Raw genomic sequence first — 17,805 nt, 5'->3', positions numbered from 1 at the left:
CTAGCTCCCAACTATCCTATTGAATATATGCAAATATTCCCAGACTCAAAACTCAAAACGCTTCTGGTCTCCAACATGTCAGATAAGGGACACCCATTGCCACTGTCAGAGGAAAAGAGTTTCTAGAGGGGAAAACGGAGGGTGAGCGGGAGAAAAATAGGAATGTACACAGCATGGTAGAGTTCCTCTCCCACAGTTTCACTTGTATGTCCCCAGCCATGGCCTGGACATACTGCTGTTTGTCTGGACTCAGGGGAAATGCAGAAGCCACCTTCACATCACTCCCATACCTGTGGCTATTGTCCTATGTGATCATTACCTATTGTTAACCTTTCTTGTTTTTAGATTCATTTTATTTTTAATTATGTGTCTGTGTTGGGTATGTGCATATCAGTGCAATGTGCTTGAAGGCCAGAAGAGGGCGTTGCAACTTCTGGAGCTGGAACTTCCAACAAGCTGTTGTAAGTTGACTGATGGGGGTGCTGAGACCCGAACTTGGTGCAAAAGTGGTACACTTTTAACCACTGAGCCATATCTCTCGCCCCTGTTGCTAATTTTTCACTATGCTTAATTTATAAATCCAGTTGTATCACAGCTGACTCTGGATGAGAAGAAACAGACTGGAGGTTCAGTACGGTCCACAATTCTGAGCATCTGCAGGAGGATACCTCCCTAATGGGGCCCCTCTGGAGACAGTTCAGTCCTTGACTTAGTCCCAAGTTCGAGTCTCCCTCTGGCAAGGACCAGCTGGTAAGTTTTTACAAGGTGATAACACTGAACTGCTAAGATAAGAAGATGGCTGAAGGCTGAAGGGGACTGAGGACCCACCACATCTGGGGAACCAGAGGTCCCCCACCTCCTGGCCTGGTTGATGGGACCTCAGCTCTGAGATGGTAACAAGGAGGCTTTGTGGGAAGAGAAAACAGCTTTAAATACATTGACATGCTTCAAACAGGAATAATATACCTTCATGATCCACATGGGTCTAATTACAGAAATTAAGTAATCTCTGAATGATGAAAAGGTAAGACTGACATGCCATATGAGTCTTAATTGATTTGTTGGGTCGGGGAAGGGCTGCTTGGGACAGAGAGCAGGAAGAGCTGGCAGTACACACAGCATGCAGGGGCTTGGGTGTGGCTTAGTAGGCAGAGCGTTTGTCTAGCATGCACAAAGTCCTGGGTTCGATCCTCAGCAAGGTGTGGAGGCACACACTTGCAATCCCAGCACCCAGGAGGTGGAGGCAGGAGCATCGGAAGTTGATCATCTCCAGTTACAAAGAAGTTTGAGGTTAGCCTGGGCTACTTGAGATCCTTATTCAAAATAAAAGAAAAACAAGTCAAAGAGACTATGAGACTAGACTGTGGGCACCAGCACAGCGCCTGGCACAAAGGAAGTATCTCATTGTGCCAATCATCATCATTATAAGTGGTCATTAATTACCATTAGTAAGAAACTAGTGCAAGGCTGGTGGCTGGTGGAAGCAATCTGAGCAATCCCAGGTGTCTGAAGGTGCGAGAAGGAACCCTTTTTTAGCACCACTTCCACTTGGCAAAGGGACCCATGGAAATGCACTGCTGGCCCAGAGCTGAATGAAATGTCCTGATGCTGAAGGGGATCCAAATTTCACAGGGACTGGAAATCAAGCCAGAGACCAAGCCCCACACTCTCAGTCTGCAGGAGCAAATGAGGATTAGGAAAATGAACAGCAGTCCCTGACCCCAACTGAGTTCAGCTAGAAGTGCAATCCAAGCTGCACCCCAGCCCGGAACCACTTCCTCTGCTATGCGTCAGAGTCTCATGGGTACAAGGCTGGGCATCCATTCCCTAGAGTCTGGAAGATGAATGGGGACCAACTGGGCCAGCAACAGTTCTGTAGGGCTGTGCAAGCAGAGGGTGACTCTCTAGAAACTGGCAACCAGGTACCTCCCTGCACGATGAGGTGTCCTGGCAGGGTGAGATCACACCCTACTTGGTGTGACTGAAGTCACTCACCGTGGGATAAGTAGGTTTCTCAGAGGGCGTGTCCTCGGAGACATTGGAGGCCTCATCTGCGTCTCACCCAATATTATTGATTTTCTATTACATAATAAGCATGGTAGAAAGGCTTATAGGTGTGAGTGCATGAAACTATTTCCCAGCCCACAGAGCAGGCACTGTTACTATGTCAGCTCCAGAGTCAAGGAGGTCAGCTGGGAAGAGCAGCCCAGAACCCCATTCTGCATCCATCTTGATAGTCTCAATGTCTTCATTATGATATAATTCAATTTTAAAGAAAAATTTTAAGTTTAATTTCCTTATAATTGTCATTAAGAGTCCCCAAATAGCTGGGCGATGGTGGTGCACGCTTTTTATCCCAGCACTCAGGAGGCAGAGGCAGATGGATCTCTGTGAGTTTGAGGCCAGTTTGTTCTACAGAGTGAGTTCCAGGACAGTCAGGGCTACACAGGGAAACCCTCTCTTGAAAAAAGAAGAAGGATAAAAAGTCCCCAAATACTGAAATTTGAGCAGACTTCGTGTTAATATAGTTCCTTCTATCTCTATTTTTGGTAAGGCTGTCATGAAAAAAGGTCACAGGTGGCTTCCTAGCTGAAACCCATTTCTCACCCCTTACACTGGAAGTTGACAACAAAGCTACAACAGAGTGGGTTTCTCCAGAGGTCTCATCTTCCCAAATCTTTCCCTGTGTGGAGCACGCCTGGCTCTCCCTGTGCATCAACATCCCTACTTCTTCTAAGGACTGAAATCGGAGGAAGTTAGCATCTACCTTATTTTAGGCTTCACTTCTTTAAAACTTGCTGACATTCCTTTCTTCAGGGGACACAGCACCCACAGGGCAGCTCACAACCATCTGTAACTCCAGTTATTGGGAATCCAATGCCCTGCCTGGTGCCTAAGGCACACATGTGGTGCAAATAAGCAGATGCAAGTAACCATTCACGCACAATAAAATAAAATAAATATCTTTAAAAAAAAACAGTTTTACTTCCAAGTACAGTCATGTTCTGAGGTGTCAGGTGTCCTTCAATAGCCACAATGTGATGACACAACTTAGCCCACACGCGATGTCTTAGGGTTTCTATTGCTAGAATAAACACCATAACCAAAAGCAACTTGGGGAGGGAAGGGTTTATCTCATCTTACAGCTTGTAGTTTATCATCCAGAGAAGTCAGGACAGGAACTCAAGGCCGGACCTTGGAGGCAGGAGCTGATGCTGAAGCCATGGAGGGGTGCTGCTTACTGGCTTGCTCCCATGGTCTGCTCAGCCTCCCCGCTAGGACCACCAGCCAGGGACGGCACTGCCCACAGTGAGCTGTCCCCGACCCCCCCATGTCAATCAAGAACATGCACTACAGGCTTGGCCACAGGCCAGTCTGGTGAAGGCTCTTCTCGTGGAGGTTTCTTCTTTCCATTTCACTCCAGCTTGTGTCAAACTGACATAAACCTCCCTAGCACAGACTGTGCGCATATTTATATCCGAATGCCTTCAGAGTAAACCAAAGACATGAGGCCCCTTTACCTAATACCTCATGAGTATTTTCTAAAATCAAGAGCACTCTCCTACAGCCCACAGAACAACTACCAGAAGGAGGAACTTGATAGTGCTGGGCTTTGAGAATATAGTATTGTCTGCTACAAGTTATCACTCTTCCTAATCCATCAGTTTGCCCCGCTGCTGGTTTGCTAACTTGGATCACTGGTGAAGGCTGGGTCTGCCTAGGTCCTCCATTGTAGAGTTACTATTTTCCTTCCAGAGTTAATAATTAACTAGTTCAGGCCAATGCGAAAGCTCAGCAGATAAAAGCGTTTGTCGCGCAAGCCTGATGACCTGAGTTTGATCCTTGGGACCCTCCGTGGGAGGAGAGAACTGACTTCTGAAGGTTGGCCTTCTGACATACACACACACATGTAATAAATAAAATAAAAACAAAAAAATAATAATAGTCTTATGTAAAATTACCTTGAAACTATGAGTCTCTTTTTTTAATATTGTTTTATCTTTGATTACGTGTAGGTGTGTGGGGGTGTACATGTGAGTACAGATGCCAGCTGGAGGGCAGAAGTCAGAGGTTTCAGATACCCCCAAAGCTGCGGTTCCAAGAGCTTGTGAGCCACCTGATGTGGGTGATGAGAGCCTAGTTCAGGTCTTCTGCAAGAGCAATACGTGCCCTTAACTGTTGAGCCAATTTGCCAGCCTGAAATATCTTTTTTTTTAATTTTTAAATTTCATCTATCATCATCATCTCTCTCTCCCCTCCCTCCAACACCCCGTGTGTGTGTGTGTGTGTGTGTGTGTGTGTGTGTGTGTGTGTGTGTGACACATGTTTAGGTCAGAAGACAACTTCGTGAGGCCAGTGCTCGCCTTTGACCGTCACTTGGATTCCGAGGGACTGAGTTGAATTGTGAGGCTTGCATCCTTGCATGGCAAGTGCCTTCGCCTGCCGAGCCACCTTGCTGGCCCCAGACTGTGTGGATATCTTGCTTCTTGTCAAACACAAATTCCTGCTGATGATCCCTGCTACCATGTGTTATTACAATGGGGTGGCTTGGTGGCTATTCTTTAACGCCATAGTTCTCTCCACTTGAGGGGCTTTCCCCGCTTTTGGCTATTTATTTCTATCACTGTAAACTCAACATTTCTCACTTAATAGGTTAGGATCCATTGTTGCTCTATTTAAATGCTCAAGTTGTCCAGACTTAGCTATCAGAGCTGTCTCAAGCCAGAGAGCCCTGCTCACTATTTTAGCCACAGGAAGGCAATTTATTGACAGAAAAATAACCAGAGAAGTCCTCTGCACAGACAGTGACCACAGCGATCTTCCTTCCTGCGGGGGCTGTCAGGAGGTAACATCCTCAATCTGCCTGATCTTTCACCCTAGTGAACAAGAACTCTGAGGATTGACAGGTCCTTGGTTCAGGGTCATAGTCTTGCTTCCTCCTGTGGCCCAGTTTGGTAGACAGAACAGTGTCCAGTCCTTGAAGCCAGCATGACGGCATATGGGGAGGGCTCATCCTGGTCAGTCTTCACCTTCATTCCACGAGTCCCTCTTGGCAAATGGTTTCCTTACCAGAAAGACAGTGACATGGACAAAGGTCTCACCGAAAGAAGCAAAGATGTAAGCCATACTGCGCTCTTTCCTCCAGCCACTTGAGTTCTGAGGTCGAAGAGCTATTCTTCCTCATTTGCCTTCACCTCCCAGGGTACCATTTTTTCGAGTCATCTCGGGACTCTGCCACTGGAAAGAGTGTGAGAAGGCCAACCCCACCTTTAAATGCACGATTGCACATCATTGCACAACATCATTGACCATTACCAAAACGAGATCAACTTCTACGGGCATCAGGGTGTGGATGCTGAAGCCTTACTCCTTTGTCCTCCTAGGCTGGGGGTTTGACCAAAAGCTCTAGCCACATGGGGTTCCCACATGCCACACAGGTCTATTGGAGTCTTCACTGGTTGAAAACCTATTTGCCAGGCATGGCCTGAGCTCTTTAAGAGGTAGGAAGGTGGGGGTGAACAGGATAGACAGCTCATGATTGTGTACTTTCTAGGACAAAGAGGCCAAATTTTTTTAAATTCCTTTTCTTATTTATAACTTTGATGCTTACCTTAAATTCATTCGTTATATGTGTGTATGCGAGAGCACCCATGCCACCGTAAGTATGTGGAGTTCAGAGGACAGCTTTCAGGTGTCAGCCGTCTCCTTCCATCATGTAAGTGGTGGAGACCAAACGCCAGTTGTCAGAGTTAGTGGCGAGCACCTTCGCTCACATGGTGGAGGCAGGTGTCACTGGGGCGAGTGGAGGCACAGGGGAAGACCAGGGGTAAGCAGCTGCTGTGCCTCTAGGAATACAAACCTAGGGCTCACAGGCGTGAGATCATCCGTGTAGATCGAAAAGGAGTCGACAGAGAACGGTGAAGTGAAGCAAGTTACACCTCTGCTGCCATTCTCGAGAGGTGTCACGTGAACGCATCGAGGACGAAGTTCGGGGACTGAGAACCCCCAACTCCGACTGTGGGCCCCTAGAGCTGGGCCTACTGGGGGCGGGGCCTCACTTGGGCGTGGGCGTGGCCTCAACTCTACTCAGCAGCTCTGGGGCCGGCCCGCGGCCGGGGCGATGACGTCAGTGCATGACTGGGTTTTTATGAATGAAAGGAATCCTGTGCGTGAGTAATTCCGGGAAGCTCGCCTTACAACTGCGCGCGGCTCCGGCCCCCTGCGCCGCCCGCCCCATAACAAAACTCCGAGCGACCGGCGCTGCGCGGAGCCGGGTACCCAGTGAACTGCGGTCCCGATCGGAGAGGAGTGGGGCTCGAGGGTGGCCTGGGACCGCCACCGCGACAGCTGCGGGGACAGCTGCGACAAGCGCGCGCGGAGCGCCGGGCCTGGCGGAGAGCGGTAAGGACGCGTCAGGGACCGGGACCACGCTAGGGCTGAGCGCTCCGGGTCGCGCGTGGGCCGCGCGTGGGGCCGTGCTGTCGGCGCCCCTTGTACATCTGCCCACCGAGGGGCCTCCGAGGGGGCTGGCTGGGAGGCGGTGCGCGGGCCCCGGGAGGAAGCAGAGGCGGAGGCGGGGGCGGGGGCGGGGGCGGGGCGTACACGTACGTGACTCGGTGAGAACAGTTCTTGGAGCCGCGCCCAGCACCGTGTGTGCGCGGTTTGTTTACGTCCCCCGGTGGCGTGCGTGCGTGCGTGTGTGTTCTCTAGGGAGCGCCCTGGGTCCTGCGGACTGAGTGCGCCCGGTTTACCTCGGGGTGTGTGTGTTTGTCTTTGGCTACACGCGCTCCCTGGATACTGACACTAGCCCGGTGTACCTTGAAGTGACTGTCACACCGGTGTCCACTGGAGCAAATGCGGAATAAGAACCCGAGTGAAGGAAGTGGTTCAGTCGATGGTCATACCAGGTCTGGATTTTTTTTTCGTCTTCTTCTCCCTCCTCTCCACCCTCCGCCATCCTTTTCCTTCCCACCAGACAGGACTGCCCGGCCCTAGTTGTCTCCGGAGTTTCCCCTGGATGGAGCCATGTGACATCAGTGTTTGTTTCTTGCCCAGCGCGGGTGTCTGCAGCGTTAGGTAGAGCAGAGCCAGCCTCCTCCTGGCCACCTGGTGGACCTGGTAATGAAGTGCGTGGAAGACCTTCCTTAACCCCAGGTTTTCTGGCTCAGTATGGACTGTTCATCCCTGGACTGTTCCATTCCTCCTGCCTGTCTCAGGGGAAATAGGGAAGACCAGAAAGGCCATGGCAAAGATTGGGGAAGGCAAGGCTCCCAGACTGCTCCCTCCGGTGGCCACAGTGACTGGTCTGGGTTTCTGAGGCCGCACCTGCTGGGTCCTGAAGGAGGGAGCGAGGCTGAGAGCCAACGCGCCTGGTAGTTTCAGTTCTCAGGTGGGACTCGTTAGACTGGACCCATATGTGGACTGCTGGACCCCAGGGCTAATTAAAGACTGGCACACCTAGAGTCCACCCCGGACCGGCAAGATCAGCAGGCAGTATAATCCCTGTCTTCCTGCGGGAAGGGTTAATGTGGGAGGGGAATGCTGCATGAAAACACGTGCTTAGGCCAGCAACCTGAAGGGTAGCTAGTTCTTGGAACCCCATGACCCGACTCAGACTTTTTCCCTCTTGCCCTGGAATCCAAGGAGGTGGCAACCAAGCTTGTTAGGGGGTGGAATCAATAATACTTTAACTTGGAGCCCAGTGAGTTCTGCTACCACCTGTGAGGACTCCAGTGTCCCCGTCTGCTGATGGTAGGGGAGCCGAGTCTCTGACAGTTGCAAAGCACAGCCTGTTTACCAGGGGAAACTGGGAAAGGAGAACCGGCCCCAAGGCCTGCAGCTGGAGATGTATGTAGAGTTGGTGGGGGGGAGGGCTGCCGTCAGGACCACAGGATGTAGGTGGGTCCATCCTCAAGGCTGAAACATCAAGAAACATTCCCCAGTGGGGCTGGGGGGTCAGTGGTGAGGGGAAGTGGCTAACTGGCTCACTGACAGATGGAAACTTAGCATTGAAAGATTCAATTTCCCCTTGAATCCCCAGAGGTCTACTAGGGCCCAGGATTCCTAGATAATGCACTTTTTTTTTTTAAATGAGCATTTTTCTTGCACGTATGTGTTTGCACCCTGTGTGTGCCTAGTGCCAGCAGAGGTCAGAAGAGGGTCTTGGATCCCTTTTAACTGTAGTCACAGATGGTTGTGAGCCCTCCTGTGGATGCTGGGAACTAAATCTGGACCCTCCTCTGCAGGAGCAACAAGTGCTCTTAACCACTGAGCCATCTGTCCACCTTATCTGGTTTTGATGGGAGGATTTATATACACTCGCTACGGCAGGAAGGCCTGGTGAGACCAGTTCACCCGTGGCTGGGCGGGGGTGGGGGGCTGCTGGCTCCTGTCTCCGTGCACTAGGAAGCTTTGCTGACACTTAGCTATGGTTCCTTTTGGGGCTTTCAGGGCTCAACACAGGCCTAGCATACAGTACGTGCTTCTTGGATATGTGGCTAGCTAAAGAAATGGACAATGGCTCCATGTCCTTGAGCCCAATGACACAGATAGAAAGAGGACCACAGGTTCAGGAAACAGAAAGCAAGACGGTGGACGAGAGGAGTCTTGTAGGAATTCCCCAACCATGACCAGGTCCTTCAGGGTGCAGGTGGCTTCCTCCTTCAAACACCCGAAGCCTGTGTACCTTTTGGCTAATAGTCATTAGGAAATCCAATCTGCTCATGTGTTGATTATTAGCGAGAAGAATGCTGGGAGGCTGGAGGCAACAGGTTATCGGCCGGAGGCTCCTCTGTGGGCTGGGCAGCTGGTAGCATGGGCTCTGTGGTTTTGATCTTCTTTTCCCAAACACTTTAAAGTTCAGTTTTTTATTTATATAGGCGTTTGTGCCTTAGTGGGGTTTTGTGTTCCACACATGTGCAGATGGCTGTGGAGGTCAGAGGGTGTCAGATCCCTGGAACCGTAGTTACAGGCTGATGTGGTGGTACTGAGACAGAACCTAGGTCCTCTGCCGGAGCAGCAAGTGCTCTTAACCACAGAACCGTTTCTCTAGCCCTATTTTTGTTTTGTTTCGTGATCCTGGGTCTTATGTAGCCTGAGGCGGCTTTGAACTTCTGGTCTTCTTATTTCTGCCTCTTGAGGGCTGCGATCACGATGTACGTGACCACACCCGACTAGGACAAGGTCTCGAAACCTGCCAAACATGGCCAAGTTTGCAGGTTCGTGTCTGTAGTGACCCTTTTGACGCTATTGGAGGTGGAGGTGGAGGCAGAGGAGGGGGTAAGGCAGTGGTCAGGCCACTGTGGTCTTGGTCTGGCTGGAAGAGGAAGTGGCCCCTAGCTGTGCAGGTGGAGGGGAAAGGAGGTGGTCAGGGCTCATAGCCCGGCTGCTTGTGCGCTCATGCTTCTGCCTCCAGGAGGCCTTCCCTGGTTTCCTTTCCTTTCCTCCAGTGTCTCCACCCTGCTGGAGGCTTTGGAGCCTCACGCTGGGCCAGAACCTGACAGTGTAAATTCATGGCATTGCCATTGCTGGGTGGTACCTTGGGTTCCGGGGAGGTTGGGCATGTTGGGAAATCCAGGCCCAGAGAAAGGGAGCGACAGCCTGGAGTCACACAGTGAGAGTGTGGGTAGCAGCATGGGACTGGAACCCCAGGCTGCTGCTTGCCTGTCCTGCTCAGTTCTCCCAGTCTTGCGCCCTTCCAGCAGGGAGGAGGCGCCCCGTGCTCACTGCCAAGACCCAGGCAAACACATTTTTTCCCTCTGTCCTCACCAAGTAAGCAGTGTGGCTCAGCAGCCAGAGAGGAGCCCATGCCAGTGGGTGGGCCGTCTGCAGGATGTCTCGGGTGTACAGCAAGGGGCCAGAGACAGGGACAGGAAGGCCAAGGCCCCTGGCTGGTCAGCTGTCATGTCCCCAAGAATGAGCTCACTCCTGAGTCTCCGAAGAATACTAGGAACCTCAGACCTGGAGTTGGCCCGGCTGGCTTCCCCTGGAAGAAGAAAAGTCTTGAGGGTGGGGTCCCTGGGTCAGGCAGACTGGTGGCAATGGAGGCTCCTTGCCTTGTGTCCTAGAAACTGGGGCCTGCTGCTAGAAGCCAAAAGTCAAAGGCAGTGGGAAAATCTCTCCCGCTTCTTGTGTTGGGACAGTCCCTCTGTGACTGGCTGACTGCTGAGCTAGGACATTCCTGGGCAAATGTGAGCCTCCATGGACTTGGAGGATGCCACTGAGGGGCCTGAGGCTAGAATGCGGGTTGGCGGGATGTAGGAGGAGGGGCGGGGCCCAGCTTTCCTAGCATTCACTATCTTCAAGGGTATGGCAGCAGTCCCATCTCTTGGGGGGCTGACCGTGCTGTGTGAAGAAGGTTCAGGAGGAAAGCTGAGGTTTGGGAGTGGTTTTTTTTTTTTGTTTGTTTCTTTTGTTTTGTTTTTTGAGACAGGGTTTCTTTGTTGTAACCTTGGCTGTCCTGGAACTCTCTCTGGAACGCAAAGATCCACCTGCCTCTGCCTTCCAAGTGCTGGGATTAAAGGCATGCGCCACCTGAGGTTTTGAAAGCTTCAGAGGCTGTTTCATCTCCCTGGAAATAAGCGTCTGGCTAGAGTGTTCTGTGCCTAGCCAACCCTGTCCAACCCCGACTTGATCTAAAACGCAAGGAAAGATAACTGACTCGCGAGGAGCCGGGCTATACTGCCAAGGTTCTGGTCGGAACGGTATCCAGCTCTCGGCACCCTGCAGGTCCTTAGTTAACCTGTGCAGGGAGAGGCCCCCTTCTTCCACCAGGTCCCTTGACTAAACAAGTATCCCCCACCAGTCAAGCTCCACAAAGCTGGCAAAAAGGGCTGGGTATCTGGTATAACTTGAATATCCCATCCCTAGCCGACCTAACCCAGGTTCGGGCACAGCACAGGTGGAGTGGCTTCCTCCTCACAGAGGTGCGGAAACAGGGCTCATAGAAGGAGCTGTACCAAGGGCATACTGCAGAGGTGTCCAGTTTAGTACGGCTTCAGTCCTGGGCTCTGCCCTGGGTAGCTGTGGCCCCTTGGCCACCGTCTTGGGGCATTATTGGACAGTGTTATCAGGAAGACTGTGAAAATGATGGTAGGAAGGGATCCAGGGTCAGTCCTGAGCCAGGTGGTGGTGCACACCTTTAATCCCAGCACTCAGGAGGCAGAGGCAGGTGGATTTCTGCGAGTTCAAGGCCAGCCTGGTCTACAGAACGAGTTCCAGGATAGCCAAGGCTACACGGAGAAATCCTGTCTCAAAAAAATGAAGAGGAAAAAAGAAAAGTGAGGCAGAATTCTGCCTGGATTGCAGACAGGCTGCGGTGCGGCTTCTAGCAAATGATGTGCTTCGCTGGGTCACGACTTCCTCTTGGGGTGGTCTCTAGGGCCTTTCCTGCATGCAGTTCTGTGGTGACCCTGGCTGGCTGTGCTGACTCAGAGCCATCCCCCAGAGCCAACTGCAGTCCTGACACCTGGTCAGGCTCAGCAATTTTACTAAAGTTGCCAGACCACCTTTGCCCCTGTTTGTATGACAAGTTTCCACTAAAACCATGGAAGAAATGGTCCCATTCTACAGATGGGATAGTAGAGACCAGAGATGTGAAGTAGTTCTCCCCAGGCTGCACAGCCTGGAGAAAACATGGACAGGACTCAAACTCTGGGGCTTGCCTCTCAGTCAGTGCTGCCCCTTTCCATTTCCCAAGCCCTAATGTGGGGTCCCTAGGCTTGCTCGATTCTCCTGGCACCTGTGACATCTGTCTCACAAGGCAGAAGACAAGGAGAAGAATGTAGAGGCCAACGAGCAAGTTCCACTCACACTGTGTTCCCCTAAGCTGGTCTTGGAACTTGGCTGGGACACTGACCAGCTGGGTGACCATGACAGAAACTCCACCCACCCACACCATCGCCTGCTCCCTGCCCCTGTTGGGCCCTGGCAGGGCAGCGTCAAACACCCGGGGCTGACTCAGCTGTCTAGTGTAGGGACAACAAGTAAGGGGATGGCCACACCACCGAGGAAGAAAAGCGAGGGCAAGAAGGGCTGGGGGACAGAGGGCACCCAGCAAGGCCTATGGGTCAGGGAGGGCTTCCCACCCTAGGGACAGAGTAAGCAGGAACCTGGCAGGCAGACTGAGGGGAAAGTGGAGGGGCAGCAGGGGGTGGGGTAATAGGAACTGAGAGAGTCTTCCAGGCTGGAGGCAGACTAGTGGGAAGCAGGGTGGGGCTGGGCACAGGGCCTGACGCCTGGAGCACTATATGGTGCCTGGACTCTTGTCCAGTAGTGGCCAATTTTCTGACCAATAGTGGCCAATGGGATCCATGGAAGGTGCCATGTGGCCGTGGCATGTCAGATTTTCTTATTGGATGGATACCACCCCTCACCATAGTGTGTGGCTCAGGCAGGGAACTGTTTAAAACACATGCCACTTCAGATATGATGGTCACACCTATAATCCCAGAGATGATGGTCCACACCTATTATGCCAGGGACTCGGGTAACTGAGGCAGGAGGATTGCAAATTCTATTCTGTCCTGTGAAGTCAAGGAGACCCACTCGGCAGAATCAGCACAGGGCGTCCAGAACTGCCCAAGTCCTGGTCTGGGCCCCGAGTGCAGCTTCCAGCTACATCAAAAGGGGCACGGTGGCTTTTTGTTGTGTAGAGATGGGGTCTCGCTTGAACGTGGTGTGTAGCCAAGGATGGACTAAAAATTGTGATCTTCCTGCTTCAGCCTCCCCAACCCTGGGGCTACAGGGTGTCGTGCCTGACCTAGCAGTTCTTTGTTAGTTTTAATTCTCTTTTGTTTGAGGCAAGGACTCATGTAGACCAGGCTGGCTTTGAATCCATGATCTAACAGGATGATCTGAACTTCTGACCCTCCTGTCTATTTCTTGATGCTGGGATCCCTGCCCTGTGCCTCTGCTCCCCTGCAGGCCCCATAAGACCCTCCTAGCCTTGGGATCACAGTAGCTGTGTTAGTCAAAACAGTGTCTTGAATGGGCAACTTCCCTTTCCTACTTCACTCCTTCCTGCTGTCTGAGCTGCTCCACTAACCCCTAACCTAGTGGGAGTTTCTCAGAAGCCCCAGACTGTCCCCACCAAGGCCTGAGTCACAACTGAGAATTCCACAGTTGCCGCACGAGCATCTTCTCTGGCCAGACCCTGTGCTAAGCTGGGGTAAACTGTAGAGGAGTCAGCAAGGTTCCTGCTGTTGGAGAGGGGACATCCTTATGGGGCAGACACTGAGGAAGATGCAGCATGTGTGTGAGTGTGGTGATGACTCTGTGAGATGTGTGTGCATGTGGGTGTTAGCATGCAGGATGTAAGTGTGTGTGGAGGTCAGAGGTTGGCGCTGAGTGTCCTCCTTGATTGTGTGCAGATGTACATGAACTCGGAGCTCCTGGTTCAGCTAGCCCAGCTAGCCAGTTAGCTCTGGGGGTCCCGTCTGTAGCCTCCTCCCATCCTGGGATTACAGGTGGGGTACCACACTCACCCTGCATTTACATGGCATTCGGGGATCCAAAACCCTGGGCCTCTCATTTGCCCTTTTAAATTTTAACATTTATTTTTATTTCCTGTGCATGAGTATTTTTTTCTGCATGCATGTCTGTGCACCACGTATTCAATCCCCAATTCAAAAAGAAAGGAAAAGCGTTGGCAAGATGGCTCCGTGGCTAAGAGCACTTGTTTAACATGGTTTCATGCAACTCCAGCTGGCCTCAAACTTGCTATGTGGCCACCACTGGCCTTGAAGTCCTTCTTGATCTGCTACCTCAGATGCTGGGATACAGATGTGAACCACCACACCAGCCTCCCCCGAGAAGTTTCTGTTCACCTGTCTCCCCAGTGCCAGATAACATGGCAAATTGTAGCTAATCAGGCCCTGGGGAAGGCTCTGGGGACCACTGGGCTCATCGTAGGCTAGAGGATAGCTACTATCCCCTCTTGAGCCGTGGAGAGTTAGTGACTGGTGGGCAGACCCCAGGCAGTTTGGGAAATCTTCCCAAAATGTGACATTGGCCGAGTGCTGCTGGGGAGGACACTTGGGTGCCATATCTTGATGAGGTACAGGATGAATTTTGGAGATTCATGACCTGCACACATTTGGGCACATTTCTGTAGACAACCTGTAACTCCAGCACTCAAGAGGCAGAAGCAGGAGGATAGGGAGTTTGAGGCCAGCCTGGGCTACCTGGTGAGATTGCTGTGTGGTTAAAGGAGTTTGCTGCCTAGCCTAGGATCTTAAATGGATGCCCTAGAACCCACAGGCAGAAGGGGAAAACTGACTCCTGCAAATTATTCTCTGACCTCCACACAACTGTCAGGGCGCTGGTGTACTCAGCTAACACATACAACGGAAACAAACCAGGACATGCATGCCCTGGCCCCATGTGGGAGAATGGCCCATGGGAGGAGGGTCCACTCCCTCAGTTCAGGTCTGTCAAGTGCTTAGTGTGTGCAGGCACTGACCTTGGTGTGGTAAGGCTGTGGAGAGAACGGGGAGGGAGGGACAAACCATTAACTGGGATGGACACCGGCATTCGGCAAAGACCTACATAATGAGGAGTCACTACAGGGAGCTGGGGTCAAAGGAGGCAGGACCAAATTCTGACCTAGGAGCCTTGAATGCTAGGCTATGTGTTTAGTATTCAGGCATCTGTGCTGGCATGCCCTTGGGGTCCTGACGGGACATGTCTTCAGCTGCAGCCACTAAGAGCAAGCACCTCCTGTGTGCATCTGCTACATTCCCTTTTAAAAGGTGGGCATTGCCCACCTCCTGTCTCTGCCTCTTTCTCTTCTGCCACTCTTGTCCACACGGACCTGTCCCTGCCCCTTCTCTCTCCTCTTCCAATAAACCTGTGTGAAGTAAAACATGAACAAACCAATGAAAATGACCTTGAACTTCTTTCTCTCCCAGGCCTCCAGCCCAGAGGGCACCTTCTGCAAAAATGTCTGTGGATCCCTTATCCAGCAAAGCTCTGAAGGTGAGTTAGCTTCTGTGGACCACACTAGCTCCTGTGGTCTCTCTCTCTGCTGCTGCTCCTGGTACAGCAGCATTGTCCCAATTCCCCTTTCCTTCCTGGAAGCCCCAAAGGGGACTAAGCAGCTACGGGGCCAGAGGGGCAGGTCACTTCCCACTAGCCAGCTTCCCCCCTGGAAAGGGGCTTTCCAGGCTGCGTTTCTCAGCGGGGGTCCAGGACTTGACTTGGTTAGTTTGAGCCCTGGGTGGCCTCCTGTGTGCTAATGCCAGGTCCCAGACACCTTCAAGGACTTGGCTCAAGTCCAGTAACCGCCGAAACGGGGAAGGAGGGCGCACTGGGAAGTGGGGCGGCATCCCCAGCACGGGTTGCGTGCCTGTTTCCCCAGGTCAAGCGCGAGCTGAGCGAGAACACGCCGCACCTCTCGGATGAGGCGCTGATGGGGTTGTCGGTGCGCGAGCTGAACCGGAACCTGCGCGGTCTGTCGGCGGAGGAGGTGACGCGGCTGAAGCAGCGGCGTCGCACACTCAAGAACCGCGGCTACGCGGCCAGCTGCCGTGTGAAGCGCGTGTGCCAGAAGGAGGAGCTGCAGAAGCAGAAGTCCGAGCTGGAGCGCGAGGTGGACAAGCTGGCGCGCGAGAACGCCGCCATGCGCCTGGAGCTCGACGCGCTGCGTGGCAAGTGTGAGGCTCTGCAGGGCTTTGCCCGCTCAGTGGCCGCTGCCCGCGGGCCCCCGGCACTGGTGGCGCCCGCTAGTGTCATCACCATCGTCAAGTCGGTGCCAGGCCCTGCCCCTGCTCCTGACCCTGCCCCCTGCTCTTAGTACCCACCCCCGCTCCCCCACCCCGTCCCCGTCGCCCCTCACCCACCCCCAAGCGAGGCCCTCTCGCCCTCTCCGACCCGATTCCCTTCCCAAAGTGCCTGAGTGCCTCCTGCTCCCGGTCCCTTTCTCTGCCACCGCTACCCAGTGTGGTGACTTCACATTCCTTTCCTGGGCTCTTTCTAACTCTTGCAGGTCCCCAGACTGGGACCTGATGGCCCTGGGGAGGGGCAACTTTGCTAAGTTGGGAGGGGGGGGAACGTTGGGGTCCCGGGTTTCCCTAGGCTGAAAGTCCATCTCAGATTGGAAGCGAGGTGGTGCAGAGATGGCCTAGAGAGCTGGGAGGGGGGAGGCTTTAGATTGTACCAGTATGCCCTTCCAACCCTCCGAAGATTTAGGACGAAGTGTAGCCTTGTGGGGCTGCCCTGTTGAGAAGCAGAACTCAAAAGACTTCCCTCCTCTGCTTGGGACCTAGGGGACTCTTAGCTAGGGTCAGGCTTCCTCAAGCTAGGAGCCTTTGGAGCAGACCAGCGAAGCTCTGACAAATGGGGAAGCTGCCAGGCAAAACCACGTAAGGCCACACAGCACTGAGGGGTTGAGCTGCGACCCAAAATGGGCCCCTCACGGCTGCCCTAACATTCCAACATGGATTGACTTCACGGGGGGTGGGGAGAACAGACACAGATAACAAGTCCGGTAGAAGGGCCTGTCTGGCCTGGGAGACCTTCATCTACGAAGTGGGAGAGAGAAGCTGAAGGAGAGAGAAGGTGACACAAAGGGATGAGGTGAGAAGCTGGCCAGCCAGAGGAGGGGCAGTGGAGAGACCTCTGTGGTAGGAAGAGACAGACACTACAGTCCCGAAGCAGGGAATGGAGAAAAGGGGGTCCCTTAGAATTAAGGCTTCCACTTTGGTCCGGAGTATCTGTGGTGGTGGGGTTGACCACTGGTCCCCGGGAAGTCTGGTCCTAGCACCTCCCCAACGCTGTATACTGCTGACCCCTCCACATTCTTATTTATTGCACGGATCTAAGTTATTCTCGCCAGACAGAGCCCAGCTTCTTTTCCCTGGGAAATACGTGGGCCCTGGGCTGGACTTTATATTTTATATCTACAAATAAATCACATTTAATCTTATATTTAGGGAAAGCTGGATGGCAACAACAATAACAAGATTTTTTTAAAAAATTGTCCAGCTCCCAGAGTTATTTATTTTCTGACTTAAAGTGAGCCAGTTATCTGCCTTGAGTATTTTGTAGACGTTCTGAATAAAGTCGAATTCTTTTTTCCACAGAGAAGTACGTGTCCTTGAGTGTTTTATGTGTGCTCTGAATGAGTGGCCTGAGACCACTTTTGGGCCTCAGGAACTTTTGGGTCACTGGGAAGCTAAATCCCATTGCTAGCTTTTGCAAGTATGTGTGGGTGGAGACAGTCTGTGCAGTCTCAGGCAGAGAAAAGTCTCCCACTTTCACATAGGTCTGACTTTCCACAGCCCAGGGAAACCACTTCCCAGTGCACTCGAAGGCCCAGGGAAGGGAACCGCTGAATTCTCAACAGCAGGCCTCAGCCTTAATCTTAGGTCTTGGGAGGGAAGGGGAACGGGGTACCCACTCATTAACTCTGCCCTCACTGGAAAGGAGTGGAATACTCTGGTCTTCAGCCAGGGAAACGGGTTTGAATGCCAGGGGTCTTTCTCTGGGTGGCATTGACTAGTTTCTTGGGCTCTGGATCCCTTAAAAATGAAGGTGCTATAGAGACATGGTCTAGAAAAGCCCTAAAAGCACAATAAATGACGGTCCACAGGACCAGGGCGAGGACCTTGTTTGTGGCTGGTCAGGGAGGAAGGGAGGGGCCAAGGAAAGCAGCAGAGTCGGACTGTAGGGAAGAGTTAGATCATGTGGCTGGACCCACAGAACGGTCTCCCCCTCAAATTGGGATTGTGCCAATACCCCTTCCTGAGAGGCCAAGCTCAGGCCTGGCAGCAGGAAAGGGTGGGGGGTGGAAGTGGGGTGCACAGA

General features: G+C 52.6%; 1 protein-coding gene across 2 annotated transcripts; it reads left to right on the top strand.

Annotated features, from left to right (window-relative positions):
- The first annotated feature begins 6,157 nt into the window (after nt 1-6,157).
- Nucleotides 6,158-17,085, top strand: Maff (MAF bZIP transcription factor F). Of its 2 annotated transcripts, none has more exons than XM_048454789.3 (3): nt 6,158-6,402; nt 14,910-14,976; nt 15,359-17,085. In XM_048454789.3, exons 2-3 carry the CDS (start codon nt 14,941-14,943, stop codon nt 15,791-15,793), a joined length of 471 nt encoding a protein of 156 aa, XP_048310746.1. In that variant the 5' UTR covers nt 6,158-6,402; nt 14,910-14,940; the 3' UTR covers nt 15,794-17,085. The 2 variants fall into 2 exon arrangements, with proteins under 2 accessions (XP_048310746.1, XP_048310745.1); XM_048454788.3 differs by lacking the exon at nt 6,158-6,402 and adding an exon at nt 6,650-6,908.
- The last annotated feature ends 720 nt before the right edge of the window (nt 17,086-17,805 follow it).

This window comes from Myodes glareolus, chromosome 19 (assembly GCF_982192425.1).
Source record: "Myodes glareolus chromosome 19, mMyoGla1.1, whole genome shotgun sequence".
NCBI lineage: Eukaryota > Metazoa > Chordata > Mammalia > Rodentia > Cricetidae > Myodes > Myodes glareolus.
The sequence above is the reverse complement of the archived record's forward strand: the minus strand, read 5'-3'. Positions and strand labels throughout refer to the sequence as shown.

What these genes read in the sequence shown, in the direction of transcription:
- Maff (XM_048454788.3), top strand. Translation starts at nt 6,856, where the DNA reads ATGCGGAATAAGAACCCGAGTGAAGGAAGTGGTTCAGTCGATGGTCAT. An exon ending in TCAGTCGATGGTCATACCAG is followed by an intron (nt 6,909 to 14,909) that starts GTCTGGATTTTT and finishes TTTCTCTCCCAG; the next exon opens with GCCTCCAGCCCAGAGGGCAC. An exon ending in TATCCAGCAAAGCTCTGAAG is followed by an intron (nt 14,977 to 15,358) that starts GTGAGTTAGCTT and finishes CTGTTTCCCCAG; the next exon opens with GTCAAGCGCGAGCTGAGCGA.